This window comes from Lithobates pipiens, unplaced genomic scaffold, assembly GCF_037356315.1.
Source record: "Lithobates pipiens isolate NorthernLeopardFrog02 unplaced genomic scaffold, aLitPip1_a1.2 Scaffold_22, whole genome shotgun sequence".
NCBI classification, from domain to species: domain Eukaryota; kingdom Metazoa; phylum Chordata; class Amphibia; order Anura; family Ranidae; genus Lithobates; species Lithobates pipiens.
The window spans coordinates 151,785,182-151,802,989 of NW_027507784.1; the positions used below are offsets into that span (position 1 = coordinate 151,785,182).

Here is a 17,808-nt window from a genome sequence, read left to right on the forward strand (position 1 = left end):
GGATGATGGTCTGTCAAAGCCACCTAGGAGATGGTGGAATGAGAAGATAGTGCACCCAAAATGCCCATATACTTAGAAAAAGAGAATCCATCTTCTGGAAAACAAACTAAAGAAAAAAAAAAAGTGGCTGAGAGATAAAACGCTCACAACCCAAGCCATATTCAAAAAAATGGAGGGATTTTTAATTTTTTTTGGAAAGTGGAGCCGGAGGGATGAAAGAAGAATATCCTGTTTGAAGGCAAAGGCAGAAAAAAAAAAGAAAAAAAAAGGTGGGGGAGGGGGGGGGGGGTGTAGTGCTAGGACTCAAAACAAAAAAGGATTCCCTAGAGCCGAGGTGATGGCTACAGGAAACACCATCTTGTCAGGTGACAGTACAGCGGAAAATCTTTAATCCTTTGAACAGCAATTTCTAAAGTAATGAGAGAACCAGATTCGGAGGAATGGATGGTGGGAGCTACATGGGAGACCCACTGTTAAAAGGGTCCTATTAAAAAATAATAAGAACATCAATCTTTGGTTGAGAACAAAAAGGGCTGAAACATGAAGATCCTCCAAAAACTGGAAGATTGCTGAGCCGCTAGGCCAGGGACTACCTGGTCCTTGTTAATACACAAGTTGATATATCCAGCGACCACATCCACTTATCCCAGGATGACAGAATGTTGCGTTGGAGGGCCCTGGAGTGAAACTGGGTAAAGGAGACTGCGAGACTCATGCAAAAGCAAACAGGCAGACAGCTTCTAGAACAGAGAATACGAATCAGAGTTTCTCCTGTGGAGTGAACACTGTGGTGTGAGCTGTGCCGAGAACTAGGCCAATATACTAACAACTGATAAGTGAATTCCAAGGACAATTTTTGAAGGTCCAGGATCAATCTGAATCATTGTAACATCTGGGCAGTCAAAGTCATATCGCGCAAGAGCCCGTGTCAACTGTTCCCACAACAGGAGATCATCTAAGAATCTAACAATGAAGACGTCAAGAGAAAGCAGCAGGCTGATACATAGGCCAGCACATCAGTGAATATCCAAGGTGCAAATGAGAAACTAGGGAGGGCGGAGGAGCAGATGAATTGGTAGTGTAGGGGCCTCTTAGCAAAGCTTAGGAAAAGTGAATTCACTGGAAAAATGGGGACATATAAATATGCCTCTTTGTTGTCCACATAAGCCAGGGAGGTAATGATAAACTTTGTCTTCAATCAACTCCAAAAATTTTGCATGGAATTTACATTTAGAGCTTTGAGATTCAGGGAGAATGTTCCCTTTGACATGAGAGCAGTGAATAGGTTGGAGAAAAACCCCTGGAACTGTTCCATCATAAGAAATGGGGCAATGACGCCTTGATCCAGAATAACCGAGAGGGCTCAATGGCGATCTGGATTTTTATAACCGCTTACCTGTAAAATGATTTTCTTTGAAGTACATCATGGGATACAGAGCCATAGTAGTTACTATGTGGGTTATAGGCCACCTTCAGGTGATGGACACTGGCACGCCCTAAGACAAGAAGTGCCCTCTCTATATAACCCCTCCCACTACTGGGAGTACCTCAGTTTTGCAGCCAAGCAATACAACACAGTGGAACTGGCAGGAGGGAGGCAAGGGGAAGCAGGATTTCAGCTGCTGCAGGAAAGAAAATTTAGTCTCTTGGTTCCACTAAATGCCATCCCCACCACCCCTCCACTTCAGGCTCCAGCGTCAGCAACCAAGGAGTGCAATGTACTTGCCCGTGAGCCACGGGTTGCCAATCCCCACTCTGGGGAGATGGCTTCCAGCAGCTTTTCAATCAACAGGCACATTCTCAATCAAAAAAGTGAACACCATGTTAATGTGGAAAACTGCTGGATCCAAAGTGGAAATAGATAACAATCTATGGGAATAGATGTACAAAACCCTCATTAAATGGCCAATATGTGTTTAGGAGCAGGAAACAGCTTTACAAACTCCAAAACAATTTTTTTGGGGGGAAAAGTGGGTGCAAAGGGAAAGCTTTTACAGGAAAAGTGGGTGCAAAGGGAAAGCTTTTGCAGCCTTAGGGTTTTTCTGCAGAAAAAAAAAAAATTTAAAAAAAAGAAAAAAATAGCAGAAACAGATAGTGTTGCCAGAATGGAGTCTGGAAAGCACCCTACACAGAACTCGGTGGCCGAAGGTCACTTCCAGGCTATCCCTGTAAATCCAGTCCAGTGGTACCCAGAAACAATACTTCAAAATCCGGGCTGAATATGACCACACTAGAAAGCCGCTATCAAAGAGAAAGTTCCTGTGACAATAAAGAAGAGTCTTGACTGGAGGGGGGCATGCTGGAAACAGAAGTTATTCTGGGCCAGTCTACACTTACAAAATAGATATGACAAATATGCTATTTAGTGCCTGTAAACTTGTTAGCCAGAAAAGTTCCAGCACAAAAAAATTAAAAATAAATAAAGAAAAAAGGGTAATATAATTGCCGATTGCGGTTATGCAAGCATTTTCTTCAAAAGTAATTGTGTAGAACGTAATTTTAATTAGAACAGAACAGCAGCAGCAAAGTAGAAAGTGAAAGGTGAAATGTTTAATGAAATCAGTATTGGACAAGCTTTTTAGTCTACCAGAGGAGCCTTTGATAAGCTGAATTCCTAAATAGTCTGTCAGTTTACACAAGAAAAACACAATATATTTCATATCTCATGCTAGTATCAATATAAGCATGATGTGGACATGTGGTTTAAAATCTGAATCATGTGCATTCTAGTAGGATATTTTATTACAGGTCTTTGCATACCATTGCAAAACACCAATACTATAAGCTTTGGATAAAGATCAAACTATACACAAGACCAGCTTCACACTGCCACGCTATGGTTTGGCTGCAGTGTGGGTGTTATTGCAGTTTTTGTGTGGCGAGCCCCTGGTTTCCCATAGACTATTAGGTTGTGTGATTTTGGTGCATTTGAAGAGGGATGTCGTTATGGCAGAAGCTAGCTACCATAACCACAGTATCCTCTTCTTCAGTGAACGGTCCGGTTTCAGATAGAAGTGGTCTCTGTGGTGGATTTGCCGCAAGATCACTTAAATCGGCTGCGGTGGGAGAGGGGCCCCCACCGCTTTCCGGTGCCCTCCGCCGCTTGCTGGAGCCGTCGGTAGGAGTGGAGGTGATCGGGTCTTCTCCCTGGCTTGGTATGGAGACGAGTGAGGGGAAGATGGCCCCCACTCGTCTCCATATCATTGCAGGGCGGAAGCAACACCAAAACGTCACTTCCGCCCATAGCGCCAAAAGCAACTTTTTGACCCCAGATCTCATATTTAAGAGGTCCTGTCATGCTTTTTTTCTATTACAAGGGATGTTTACATTCCTTGTAATAGGAATAAAAGTGACACAATTTTTATTATTTTTTTTAAAGAACAGTGTAAAAAAAATAAAAAAGGTACCCCGTCCCACTTAGCTTGCATGCAAAAGCCAACACATACGTGAGCAGCACCCGCATATGAAAACAGTGTCCAAACCACGCGTTTTTTTTCCCCAAAAAATTGTGCGCTTGTAAGACAGCTGTGCGAATACGGTGTGACAGAAAATATTGCAACAATGGCCAAAGGGTGTGAGTAAAAATATATAAAAATGTTTGAGGGTTCCGAGTAATTTTCTGGCAAAAAACAAAAAAAAAAAGGTTTTAAAACTTGTAATAACCAAATCACAGAAAGAGGCTTGATCCTTAAGTAGTTAACCTCACGAAAACCGTGAGTACACCCGTGCTGCAGGCAAACCACAGTATGGCAGTGTGAAGCCAGCCCAATTCTGCATAAACCAGTTGGACATGAGCCAAAAATGTGCATATATATCCATTTTATAAACTAAATAGATGCATTAAGACCCCTTTCACACTGGGGCGTTTTTCAGGCGTTTTTCATGCGGTTTGGCGTTAAAAAATACGCCGGAAAGAAGCCGCAACTGCAATCCCAATGTAAAAGCCCGAGTGCTTTCACACCGAGATCCCTTTCATACTGGGGCGTTTTTCAGGCACTTCAGCGTTAAAAAATACGCCTGAAAGAAGCTGCAACTGCAATCCTAATGTAAAAGCCTGAGTGCTTTCACACCAAGGCGCTGCGCTGGCAGGGCATCAAAAAAAGTCCTGCAAGCAGCTTCTTTGCAGCGCTTTTGGAGCGGTGAATAAAGCGCCCCTTCCCATTGAAATCAATGGGAAGCGCCTGTAAAACGCCAGAAAAACGCCTGAAAAACGCTATTGGCAGCAGCGTTTTGTGGGCGCTTTTAACCCTTTATTTGGCCACTAGCAGGGGTTAAAAGCGCCCCAATAACGCTCGAAAAACGCTGGTAAAGCGCTGCTAGTTTAAGCGGCGCTTTACGAGCGTTTTTCGGGCGCTGACATTGTGAAAGGGTTCTTAAAGCACTTGGACTTTCACATTGGGACTGCAGATGAGGCTTCTTTCAAGCGCTTTACATGCGCTTTTTTTAACGCTAAAGCGCATGAAAAACGCCCCAGTGTGAAAGGGGTCTAAGATAAAAGGCAACTCAGGTAAAAATAACTTAGAACTTAAAAACTATACCTTCGTGTTCCAGGTCAATTCAAGCTGATTGAATACTTTGTCCTCCTCTGAGTCATGCTTGGATTCTGTTTTACTTAATCCACTGGCTGTCCCTGTAGTTTGTACAAATGGGTCCACATCCTTCTGCCTTAATCTACCTCCTCTCGCTCGATAGTCTGCTAGGATTCTAGCTAGGGATTGACTGTCTCCTAAGTGCTCTGAAATTCTTGTGTTTAACAGCTCATGGGATGGTAACACTTCAATAGCTTTTCCCTGGACATTTTCATTCGTGCCTTGTAAGGTTGACAGTTCACGCAACAGTTGCTTTTTCCTTCTACTCTCCAACTCTTTCATCTCCTTATTAAGTAATGGGGATATGTAAACCTGCTCTGGAAAATAATCTCTTGTAGGACAACGCATGCCCTTCTCCATTAACAAATATGGTTCCTTGAAAGAAACAATAGGAGAAATACAAAGAATAACATCTTTCAGTTCCTGTTTAAAAGCTATAGAGTGTGCCTTAAGCCTATCATCTGTGGAAGCAACCTCCTCCGTTATATACATTCCAGAGTCATCTTGTAAAGGATCTCTGAAGGCTTGATGTTGATTTTTGGGCTCTTCTTCTAGTCCCTCATCATGAAGTTCAAAATTATCATCATTTGAAATACCAGGTATTTGACACATCTGATTGAAGAGCTCAGGTTCAATTGACACAGAAGATAAAAGTGATGAAGACGACATCACCCTGGATGGGTTTTGATGGATCATGGAAGAAGTTTCAAAACTCTTGCTCTCCAGTTCTCCAGTCTCCTCAAAATATGATCGTTCTAGCAATTCAGCATCATCAGAAGACTGGGACTCTGATATCATATGTAATCGGTCTGAGAATCGTTCTGATTCCCAATTAATACCACTGCATTCTTCTCCATTAAACAGATCTTTCTGACTTCCATCTCCTTCATGACCTTCAATGAGGGATCGGAAGGAGCTGCTTTTAGGAAGTGTTGGTGGCATAGCAAACTCATCCATAAGAAAGGAAATCTCCAACTGGGAATGGTATGCCGCGTAAACCATAAAGACGATTATATCCTTGACACGTGCCAGCTCATATTCTGAGGCTCCACGTAGCTTAATTGTGCAGCCAAGATGTTGTGAACATCCTTCAAAAAACATCAGTGTTTTGGATTCATCTGCACACAAGCAAAATTAAAAGATTATGAAAACACATAAAACACAACAGAATTGGGACTTCTAAAACTGTGGCATTATTGTTCAGCAGTGTTATTTTGGGACAAATTTACTATATCATCTGGATTTTAAAATTTACTACAGTCTGGTCCATAGCTCTGGTATTCCTTTTAAAATATTGAATAGAATATATGAAGGGGGTTCAGCTTTCTATGGGGTTGCCCAAGGGGTCTAATGCCATGTTGGGGAGACCTGGCCTAACCCTACGAAATCTAACATGTTAGCTCTTTTTTTTTTGGAGGCATGGGTCCTTCTTGATCTTTTACTTCTATGACTGAACTCAGTCTGCAACTCAGAACATTTATGTACAAACATACTAAAAACATATAGCGGTGACTGCATGAACAAGTATTACAAATTTAAGAAAAGGCAGTTTTTGTTTTTTCTTTAGTTTTTTTATGGAACAACCTAAAAAGGTTGAGTGCACTTTTGGCAGCAATAAGCCAAACTAGACCATACTCGGACAATGCTGCCTACACAGAGCTGGTACATGTTTAAAATACATACCATAACAAGCAAATGAGTGAAGGCGGAAAACTATCTTTAATGCATACATCACTCACTAAGGCATTGACCTGTCCTCACTATGTTCAGACACTGAAATGACTAGAGAACACAAAGAAAGCATTGCTAGTAGTCAAAAAGCTCATGAGGGCCAGTTCACTGCCTTTTTTTTTTCTGTATCAAAAACGCATTGGAAAGTAGGTTACATGGTTTCCAATGGCATAACCAGTGCAGTCAGTTCCAGAACAAAAAACAAAAAAAACTCGTGCGAGCTGCATTTTTCCTGCATGCTGGTAATTTGCGGTCCACTGCATTTAGGTGTGTTGATGCGTTTAACCGTGTTCTAGTACAGCATCTTCTACATTTTTTTGGAACTGGAATGCACTGGAACTGACTACACTGGTGTAAACTATTCTATTGAAACCCATATAACCTGCTATCCATGTGTTTTTGATGGAGAAAAAAAAACACAAAAAAAAACAAACAAAAAAAAAAAAAAACATGCACTGGACTGCATGTGGTGTGAATTGGCCCTTATTTTATACATGTATACTCGTTATTGATATTCACTTTGCAGCCCTCAGTTTTTATTTCAAAAGAAAAAAAAAAGTAGCATAAATATAGCGTATGACAAACACACACACTTACTGTGAGGTAAAGGAAACACTTGCATATAAAACTTGTGACAGGTTCCAAGGCGAGGTTTTGTCAACAACTGATCCATAGACATGACCAAGTCACCTTGTGTCATTCGACTGACTCGGTCTAAAACTTGCTAGAGAAATGCAAAAGAAAAATAAAACTTGTAAAACTAGACATCCGTTACATATACTTTAGGCTTTTACTTCAGCTTTTTTATATTTACTTCCAGACATCACATAAGAGGGAAGATGCTATTTTATTACTTTTTTCTTTTGTGATCCAATCCCCCGCTGATCGGAGCAAGTCGGGGCAGACAAGTCCGTTTTGGCTCAGAGGGGACATGGACAGACCTCATTCTGTTCCATGGGCAGCCAGGAGTAAAACTAACTCTGCTACACCCGGCTGCCTCCAATCTGGTTCACCCAAATGGAAGAGGACGAAGTCCTCAATTTCTTTAATGGGTTGGATCTGACCCAGGAGGTAGGCAGATTGTAAATATAATATAATAGATTTCTCTATATGTTTTGTTAAAGTCTCACTAATGTCACTAGATATTTAGTCCAGAGAATAAGAAAGGTTAGACTTATTAGAATTTAAAAAAAATTAAATTAATTTACTTATTAGATTTAATCTACATGTCAAAATGACTTTAGTAGCAGTGTAACACATTTAGACCAAAACACAATACATATCAGTAAATGTCAGCTTGTGTCTACATACCGGTTTAACATTAATGACCAAGGTTATGCCATGTTCTAGGAGCATATCTTGTGCTATTCTAGATACAGTCTTCTCCACCAGAACCAGAGTTGGACGAACATCAACAATTCTCTGGACGTAATTCTTCAAAAATTCCCTTTCCTAGAAATCAAACAGAGTGGATGTAGCCATGCAAACCATTATTTTACACCCAGCCAGGGGCACAACTAGAATCACTGGCGTATAGTGCAAATATGGATAATATTAGAGCCATTTATTCCAAATCGCATACAACATATTGGTGAAGCTGCAAAAATTGTAGATGGCAAAACCACTATTTACAAACTAAATCCTACAATATTTTCAAAATACCTGTAAGGCCCAAGCAAATTGCTCTTCTTGAATGTCCCATGTTTGAGAGACATGGTAAGGGATTGCTACTCATATAGCCCCTGTTCACACAAGTGAAACGTTTTATGCGATTTAACAGGTCCAAATTGCATGAAAAGCCCCATTGTCAGAAATGGAACAGCTCAAATTCAGTGTTACTCCAACTTTGCAGTGCAGCCCCAAACTGAAAATGATTTCTGCACTATATTTTGCGATTTTTGGGTGCGACTTGCATAGACATCTGTGCATGAAGGCACTGAGGTCAGCCAAGTCACACTGACCTGCGGCTTTGAAATCATGCAACTTCAAATGAAGTCACACATTTTCAAAGTTGGATTTAGTGTGAACACCATAGATACTATGAACTCCCTGTGATTTGCTACTTTTTGATGCTCCATACAGTTGGGATTTAAAAAAAAAAAAAAATGCTGCTCATTTATGAACACGGATGCAGTGAACCACCTGTGAATTGTCGGTTACTGGCCCCCCATGTTTGAAAGACATATTATAAAAATCTGCTGCTCGCTTACAGACATTTTGGATACTGTGATATTTTCAGCTTCCAGGTTTTCTTTGTCAGTGCTTAATTGAACAAGCTGAAGTTAGAAGCCAATCAACCCATTGCCCTTTGCTATATTCCTTATTTGAAGAGTCCCTCTGATGGTGGTTTAAAGCAACTACCATAAGGGATTTCAGTTCACCGTCTCCCTCAAAGTAGATTTCAATGCAAAATGTAACTAGTGTTAAAAATGCTCCCTCCCTCTCTAACACCTATTCGGAGTAAGTGGTGTAAGATAAATATGCAATACTTCACCATTTCCAGGCCATTTCGATCCAGTCTGGTCAAGAGATTTGGCTGCAGGGGAGAGGGAGAGCCAACAGATGGGCCATAGGAGCCTATGGGTGACATCACTGCTCTTAGACGTTGCCAGTCATAGTTGAGCGCTCTCTCCTCTCCAGCCACCTCTAGCTGATACAGGAGAGATCAAGTGACCGGACTAGCGTGGCCTGAAAATGGGCAAGTATACAGATCTTTCTTACACAGGTTTAGAATAGGTGTTAGGAGTGAGCATGTTTAATACCATTTTTGTATGCAATTCTACTTTCATGTTTAAGGGGGGACATTTTTTGAACATCATATGGGAGAAAGGATATTGAGGTTTATGAACAGTGAATACACACACTATTGTTTTCAGCGCTGCACTTATGATTTATTACTGTTTTCTATACCAGGAGAAGTGTACTAGCAGCTTTTTTCTTGCTAGCAATTCTACCATGGGTGTTTGTGTTTGACAATTTAACAATTTACCTCACACCATGGTATTTAGCATATGAAAACATTCAGACTACCTTGACATCTGGGGCATATTTCAAAAACACTCCTCCCAAAAAAATAAAAAAATATTTATATATATATATATATATATATATATATATATATATATATATATATATATATATATATATATATATATATATATATATATATATATATATATATATATATATATATATATATATATATATAAATATAAATATAACATTTTTATTTTTTTGGGAAAACAATAGTAAAATATATACACACACACACACACACCTATATAAATATATCTTTTCATGTGACAACACTGAAGTTACACTTTGCTACAATGTAAAGTAGTGAGTGTACAGCTTGTATAACAGTGTACATTTTCTGTCCCCTCAAAATAACTCAACACACAGCCATTAATGTCTAAACTGCTGGTAACAAAAGAGTACACCCCTAAGACTTACAAAGTCTGCAAAAATGTATATTTTGCACTTGATGGACCCCTACAAAATGTTTACATTAACATAATTATGAAATCTGAGAAATCAAAGCTGAAAAAAAAACATTTTAAAGTAGCTGAACACCCTTATATACACCCAGTGAAGTGACTAGTCTTAGCTGATACACTGGGATGAAGTGAATCCTCCTACATACAGTGCCATGAAAAAATACTCACACCCCTTGAAATCTTCCACATTTTGTCATGTTACAACCAAAAACGTAAATGTATTTTATTGGGACTTTATGCAATAAACCAATACAAAGTGGCACATAAATTGTGAAGTAGAAGGAAAATGAAAAATAGTTTTCAACATTTTTTTACAAATAAATATCCTGAAAAGTGTGGCGTGCATTTGTATTTAGCCCCCTAAAATCTAGTGGAACCAAATGCTTTCAGAAGTCACCTAATTAGTGAATAGAGTCCACCTGTGTGTAATTTAATCTCAGTATAAATACAGCTGTTCTGTGAAGCCCTCAGAAGTTTGTTAGAGAACCCTAGTAGACAAACGGCACCATGGAAACCAGGCACCAGACAAGTCAGGAATAAAGTTGGACACATTTTAAGTGGTTAAGTTATAAAAAAAAAATGCCAAGCTTTGAACATCTCATGGAGCACTGTTCAATTCATCATCCGAAAATGGAAAGAGTATGGCACAACTGCAAACCTACCAAGACATGGCCAATCACCTAAACGGACAGGGCAAGGAGAGATTTAATCAGAGAAGCAGCCGAGGCCCATGGTAACTATGGAGAAGTTGCAGAGATCCACAGCTCAGGTGGGAGAATCTGTCAACAGGACAACTATTAGTCGTGCACTCCACAAATCTGACCTTTATGGAAGAGTGGCAAGAAGAAATCCATTGTTGAACGAAAGCCATAAAAAGTCCTGTTTGCAGGAAGCCATGTGGGGGATAGGTAGAAGGTGCTCTGGTCAGATGAGACCAAAATTGAACTTTGTGGCCTAAAACCAAAATGCTATGTGTGGTGGAAAACTAACACTGCACATCACCCTGAACACACCATCCCCACTGTGAAACATGCTGGTGGCAGCACCATGTTGTCTGGGTGCTTTTTTTCAGCAGGGACAGGGTTGATGGGAAGATGGATGGAGCCAAATACAAGGCAATCTTAGAAGAAAGCCTGTTCACCTTCCAGCAGGACAACGACCCTAAACATACAGCCAGAGCTACAATGGAATGGTTTAGATCAAACCATATTCATGTGTTAGAATGGGCGAGTCAAAGTCCAGACCTAAATCCAATTGAGAAACTGTGGCAGGACTTAAAAATTGCTGTTCACAGATGATCTCCATCCAATCTGACAGAGCTTGAGCTATTTTGCAAAGAAGAATGGGCAAAAACATCACTCTAGATGTGCAAAGCTGGAAGAAAAAAAAAAATACTGAATACAAATGCAAGCCACACTTTTAGATATTTGTTAAAAAAAAATGTATTTTTTTTTTAAACCATTTATAATTTTCCTTCCACATCACAATTATGTGCCACTTTGTGTTGGTCTATCACATAAAATCCCAATAAAATACATTTTTGGTTGCAACAGGACAAAATGTGGAAAATGTCAAGGGGCATGAATACTTTTTCTAGGCACTATATTTTAAGAGGATTTGCTTCATCCCTGTGTATCACCCAAGGCTAGTCCCTTGACTGGGTATATGTAAGGGTTTTCAGCTACTTTAACTGCTTGCCGACCAGCCACCATCATTATATTGCGTCAGGTTGGCACGGCTGCGCAAATCGCCTTAGGTGCAAGTCGGCCGCTTTAAGAGCTACAGGGAGCATGTGTCTGGTGGCTGCGGTGTCCGCTGGTGACTCGCGATCGCTCCTCAGAGAGCCAGAATGGGGATCTGTCAATGTAAACAGACAGATTCCCATTCTGTCAGGAACTAGAGAGATCTGCTGTTCCTAGTGATCAGGACTAGCGATCTCTCTCTACTCCCCCTCTAGTTAGAAACACCTTGATCGCCCCCTAGTGTTAAACCCTTCCCTGCCAGTGACATTTATATAGTAATCAGTGGCTATTTTTAGCACTGATCGCTGTATGTCAATGGTCCCAAAAACATTTAAAAATAAATAAATAAAATAAAGGGTCCAATCTGTCCACAGTCCTGCTTAAAATCACTGATCACCATTGCTAGGGAAAAAAAAATTGTGGGGGCAATTGTCAGTTAAAACGACAGTGCTGAATCCCCCCAAAAAAATGGCTTAGTCAGCATATGGGTAAATCCTTCAAGGCTGAAGTGGTTAAAAGGGATATTTTCAGCTTTGATTTCTCTGGTTTACAATACAGTTATTTAATGTAAACATTTTCTAGGGGTCCATCAAGTGTAAAAGATTTTTTTTTTTTTGCAGAGTATGATGTAATTAACGTCTAAAACACCGGACCTATAGAAGGTGTGGACAACCATGGGGACAACATTTACAAACTAGGACCAATACTAGCATCATCTGTACATCAGCGGAATTAATGAAGTGCCGTTTAATATTTGGCATGCAAGAAAAACAAGTTGCAACTAACCTGAACAACAATTGGATCGATGCAGGTAAACTTTGTTTCTTCTCTATATAAATATTCAATGGAGCATTTTAGAAGTAAAATTTTTGGACTTTTAATACAGGCATTCATCTGTAAACAAAAACAAAAAACAGTCAGCACTAGTTATGTGCTAGTGCAGGATTATGTTACTAACAAATAAAATATTACCTTTTTATGTGCAATATTTTTGGTGCAAACAAATCCATTTACTACAACGGAATCAGACTTCTTTCCCCCTGGAATCTAAAAGCAAACAATATACACAGCAATATATCAAAAATAATTTACCGTAGCAACAAGCAATAGAATTTGAAATGATATTGTGGAGGACCAGAAGGTTTACTGCATTATGCATACATCTGTCTCTAGGGCTGGTGTTCATTTTCTATCCCACTGAAAATGTTCTAATTAAAACACAGATTTTACGCTCACTGTGCTAAATGCAGTCTGTGCAGATAAGCTTCAAGAATAATTCTCTCTTCATTAAAAGCAGAGTCAAAAAATAGATAAATATAGTCCATTAAAAAAATAAAACCAAACCAGCTTTTTGCTGGAATATTTAGCTTCAATCCAAAAGATTCTCTGCAGTGCTTTCTCTCTGCCTCTTGATGTTCTCAGTCTATATGGCTAGCTTTACTCAACCCGCTTCCTCTGAGTCCAGGTTGTCCTGTGCCTGGCCCAGCCTTTCATTGAACAACGAAAAGAGAAGTTGAACAACGAAAAGAGAAGTAGAACAACGGTGAGCTCCACTTTTTTCCTCCTACCAGCATGCTTTTCTTCAGCACATGAACTGATTGGCTCCTTGTAGTGCATCTTGACCTCATGCACATCTTAATGATTAGTCTCCTCTCACATGGGCAGATAGAATTGTGCTTTTAGCGGCTGACAGATGAAGTTATCTACCGCAGCTAAATGCACACAATGCCTTCCTATGGCCCCATTTACACACTGCATTTAGTGACTTATTACATGCGGTTTTGCGCAGCTAGAAAAAAATAAAGTTGACTGCGTCCAGGAATGATTTAGCGCAGCTCTCTGCAGGTACACAGTGTACCATTTCTCCTGCCGATAGCAGCAGAAACAGTGAAAGAAAAACAGGAAGCAAATCAGAAATGGCAAGAATGTTCCAAACCCAGCCGCATGTAAACGCAGCTAAACGCACCTACTCGCAACGTACAACTGAAAGTGAACACTGTGCCAGGATTCTCTGAATTTCAAAATAACAAAACATGCTTTTAACAGCCGCCCGTGTGAAAGGGGCCTTACAGAGCTGCACTAAAAACAGACCTTCACCCCTAAACTAATTATCATATTTCCCTGCCTCCTCCTTCACAAATTAATGTTATTTTTTCTGCACTGCAAAGCAGCACTTCTGCATCTCTCGCCTATATGAGAATGGCCTTTGTGTTGCCCCTTCCCCCTGATGTCTGCATGTGCACAGACAGGTCCACAGGGCTTCGGGGCCCATTGAGCCCAACACCACATCTGCGTACACGTGGGTTTCACCAGCACATGCACAAAGATGGCCATTATGGAAGGCTTGAAATCTTACCGTCTTTGCACATGGGTGGGAACACTTGCAAACACCTGAAGACCCCTTTCTTCCAGGATTTCCACACTAAAGCAGGAGGCCTACATACAATTTTATTAAAGAAAAAAGATCAGACCAATCTCTAAAGTGGAACGTCACTCTCCCAATCAGTATTATTTTTAATCCTTTTGCTACTAGCATTAGTAAATAGAAAGGAAAGTATATTATATTTACTGGATTTAATTTTTTTTTTTTTTTTTGTTTTACATTCTTCAGTTACTTTATAGATGCTTGCCTAGGCAAATGTCGTCATACATCCAAGGAGTCTTCAGGAGGGGTTCTCTCAGCCAAGCACACACTACTGCATGCATGCATGCATGAACAAAAGGCAAATGGATTCCAGGAAGTAAATTCTACATGAACCATTTGCCCTTGCTCAAGATGGCCATGGACAAAAATGCTACAGGGGCATTTTTCAAAGTGATTTCTCAACAAAATAAAAGCAAGAAGACATGGATAGATGAGTTTGCTTTGAATGTTAAGAAAATATATTAAATTGTGTTTTTGGTTTGTGGTGCTCAGATGCAGTAAAGATCCACTTTAAAATGCAGAGAATGCATTAAGGTAAAAACCTTTTAGCCTTTAGAAACACTAAATTTATTAATAGTTCCTAGTTCCATATCCCCAATGTTCTGAATCTAAAACACAGACCCACAGCCTTCTTGGCTGTGTGTTCATTTAACATTTGCTGGCTTTCTCCATACCAGAAGAAAAATTGTGACATGCTGCCAAAGATAAAAAGCAAACAGGGTCTAAAGATGTTAGTGTATCAGAATTCTACAAAAAGAGAACGCTCAATACTGCTAGGAACAGTAATCGACTCTATAAAAATGTGTTTTTTTTTTTTTAACTAACATTTTAGATAATACAGCTACAAAAAAAAAAAAAAAAAAAAAAAAAAAAAAAAAAAAAAAAATCGCAATACTGTATATAACCAGAACTATTCAACAAGGCAGAAGTATAATGTACTATAAATAACCTTAATACATTTGCCCAAAAATGCATGCTATTTTTCCTCAATTCACAAAGCAAATGTTTTGCATTTTAACCCAAAACTTAGCACGCCATTTTTCTGCACTTGCAAATCTTCAGGAATTACTAGAACCGCAGGTGAAGTAGAGTCTCAGTACATCATAACATATCATAAGCTAAACCAAAAATATTTGGTTATGCTCGCAGCAGCCAGACTCTTCCCTTTATGCCCTCATTTTGAAAGGGAAAAAAATTAAAACTAAAGGAAGAAGAAGAGAAGAGACTACTCTCAACACTCAAGTGCGGTCTTTAGTAGTAAAGCTAACTGGTTACTATATGTAACTATACCAGTTGATATAAAGCCAGAGACCCTCACTTTGAAAACTAGGGGTAAAAGTTGAACAAATACTAAAAGGCTATGAAATTCCCAGGATGGCAGGAGAAAAAAAAAAATGAAATAAAACAAAAACACTCTATATTACCGATGTAATATCTAGAACAAACCCAAAAAAAATGTACATTTAAAAATTTTAAATATAGTATTTACACTTTACCTCAAGGTTTTTGTTTCTATGATTTATAAACACTAACTTTTTTGATGTGGACATACTGGCGGATGTCCATATCATCGTCATTCTTGACATCAGGCCGGACAGTCTGGACCACTTGACAAACCAGAGGCACTATGATGTCACGCCAGGAAAGAGCAAGTGATTCATTATATAGAAGCTGCTGTAATAGGGACATCATGTGGCTGTGATTGGCAGACCTGTGGAACACAAAAACACAATTTATTGGCTACATAACAATTTAGTTACTAGCGAAGGCTGGTATTACCAAGCTTGAGCCACTGCACCTTTGAGACGGAACGATTACACAGAATGCTTTGCTGACTCTTGGATGCAGCAAAAAATGTATACCACATGTCTAAGGAAGATCAGGAGGTCACACGTGTCAATAAGTCTCTAGACTTAGACTCTAAATTCATCAATAGGCGTAATAAATGCATGTCGCATGGTGATGGCTTCTGGCATAGTGAGAGAGGCTTAGGAGTAGCACACATTTAAAAATAAATCTATTATGAGAGAAAAGTAGGCTGCCAAAGTTAACCACTACTAAATGGACTATCTGTCTTGCCCTTAAGCAAACTATCCACCTCCAATAGTTGTGACACTAGAAATAATATGCGGGAAGTAAAAGAAGAGTGAAGTCAAAACACTTGATGTCCACACCCGTGGCTGACTCAGTGATCCAGAAGCACAGCAGCCATGAAAATAGCATTTCAGAAAGTACCGTAACTAATGTATAAAAAAATATATACAGTAATCCTTGCCTAGGTCCTAGAAATGAAGCAAAAACAGCCTGCACTATATTGTGATACAACCTATACAAATAAAATACAAAAGAATGAAATTTACTAAAACTGGAGCACTCAATTTGGTGCAGGTGTGCACGATAGCCAAATAGCTTCTAAGCTCAGCTTGTTCAGTTAAGCTTTGACAATAAAACCTTGAGCCCAGGTTCACACTATAGCACGCTGTGAATCGCACAGGAACGCTGTCCATCCCTGCTCCCCGTTTCAGGGACAAATCAGGGCCGATTCTATGCCTGAATTCGGCCCTAAAAAATGGAGCCAAAGTCGCAAAGTGATTTTGTTGCAATGCGCTCCGCAGCCACCCCAAAGATATGTGAACCGGCTCCATAGGGAGCCAGTCACATTCTCCTGTTACGTGAATTAGATGCGGGGAAACGCGTATCTAATTCGCATAGGGGTGAACGGGTGCTAAACAAAGAAAAAAAAAAAAAAAAAGGGCTGCGCTGTGAATTGTAGTACAAAGTGACTTATACCAACAACATAAATCAATATGTCACAATATATGGATTCACTCACATGCAATACTATAACATTTCGACATACATGTAGTGAAAATAGGTGGAAACAGCCAACTCAAAAGTCCATAAGTGGATTTGTCATTAAACAAGAAAGTCCATATGAGTTTACCTTTTCCCCCCCATTTGCACTACATGAATGTCGAAATTTAATATTAATGCAGGTGAGTGAATCCATTTATTGTGACATATTTATGTTGTTAGTATAAGTAACTTTGATTTACAAAATTTACAACATAGCACTTTTTTTCTTGGTTAAATTATAATGTTTTGTCAAGTTGTTGTGCCTGTAGCGCAGTATGATATTAGAATTTATGGAATAAAACATGGAAGCCGACTGGTCTCTATGCAGAGCTTTACCAGATTTTGCACAATCCAGTTTTAAATAAATCTCCCTCAAAGTGTGTCATTATAAAACACATGTGCAATAATCCATTTGAGTGCAGAAAAGGTACACATTTCCAGATGCATTTCTGTATGCGTGTTTTTGATGCATTTCCAGTGCATTTTCCCCTCTCCACTTTTATTCTAAATTCACATCTATGCGGGCTGCGCTGATGCGTTTTCTAGCACTTTTGCATTTTTAAACCAGCGCTTTGAGGTGTTTTTGAATGCAGTTCATGCACTACTTTTTTTTGTCTTTTTAACCACTTCCAGACTGCCCGGCATCTTTTTCAACAGCAGGCGGTCCACTTTAAGATAAAAGCGATCACTTTTAAAATCGGCGGCGGGAGAGGTGAAAACCCCCTTGTCCCGGTCGGATCCGCCAGTCACAGAGGAGACGATCCGATGCTATTCTCCAATAGTCCCCATTCAACTATGCCCTTGGAGATTGGGAGAGACATCAAAACATCACTGCCGCACTCTGGCCTATTTTTAACCACTTCAATACTGAGTAGTTTGTTATAGCATTTTTCTTTTTTTCATAATTTCTCTTGATAAATTGACAAAAAAAAAATGATGCTGCTACATTTCTTTGGTTAAAAAATAAC

General features: G+C 39.5%; 1 protein-coding gene across 3 annotated transcripts in view; it reads right to left on the minus strand.

Annotated features, from left to right (window-relative positions):
* PIKFYVE (phosphoinositide kinase, FYVE-type zinc finger containing) overlaps positions 1-17,808 on the minus strand; it is a 390,505-nt gene that overhangs the window by 243,678 nt on the left and 129,019 nt on the right. For all 3 annotated transcript variants that reach the window (XM_077448459.1, XM_077448458.1, XM_077448457.1), the window contains 6 exons: positions 15,518-15,695; positions 12,532-12,606; positions 12,346-12,453; positions 7,632-7,772; positions 6,918-7,044; positions 4,539-5,707 (listed from right to left, as the gene is read on the minus strand). In XM_077448459.1, coding sequence (XP_077304585.1) covers positions 4,539-5,707; positions 6,918-7,044; positions 7,632-7,772; positions 12,346-12,453; positions 12,532-12,606; positions 15,518-15,695 — 1,798 coding nt within the window. The remainder of the gene's footprint in view (positions 1-4,538; positions 5,708-6,917; positions 7,045-7,631; positions 7,773-12,345; positions 12,454-12,531; positions 12,607-15,517; positions 15,696-17,808) is intronic.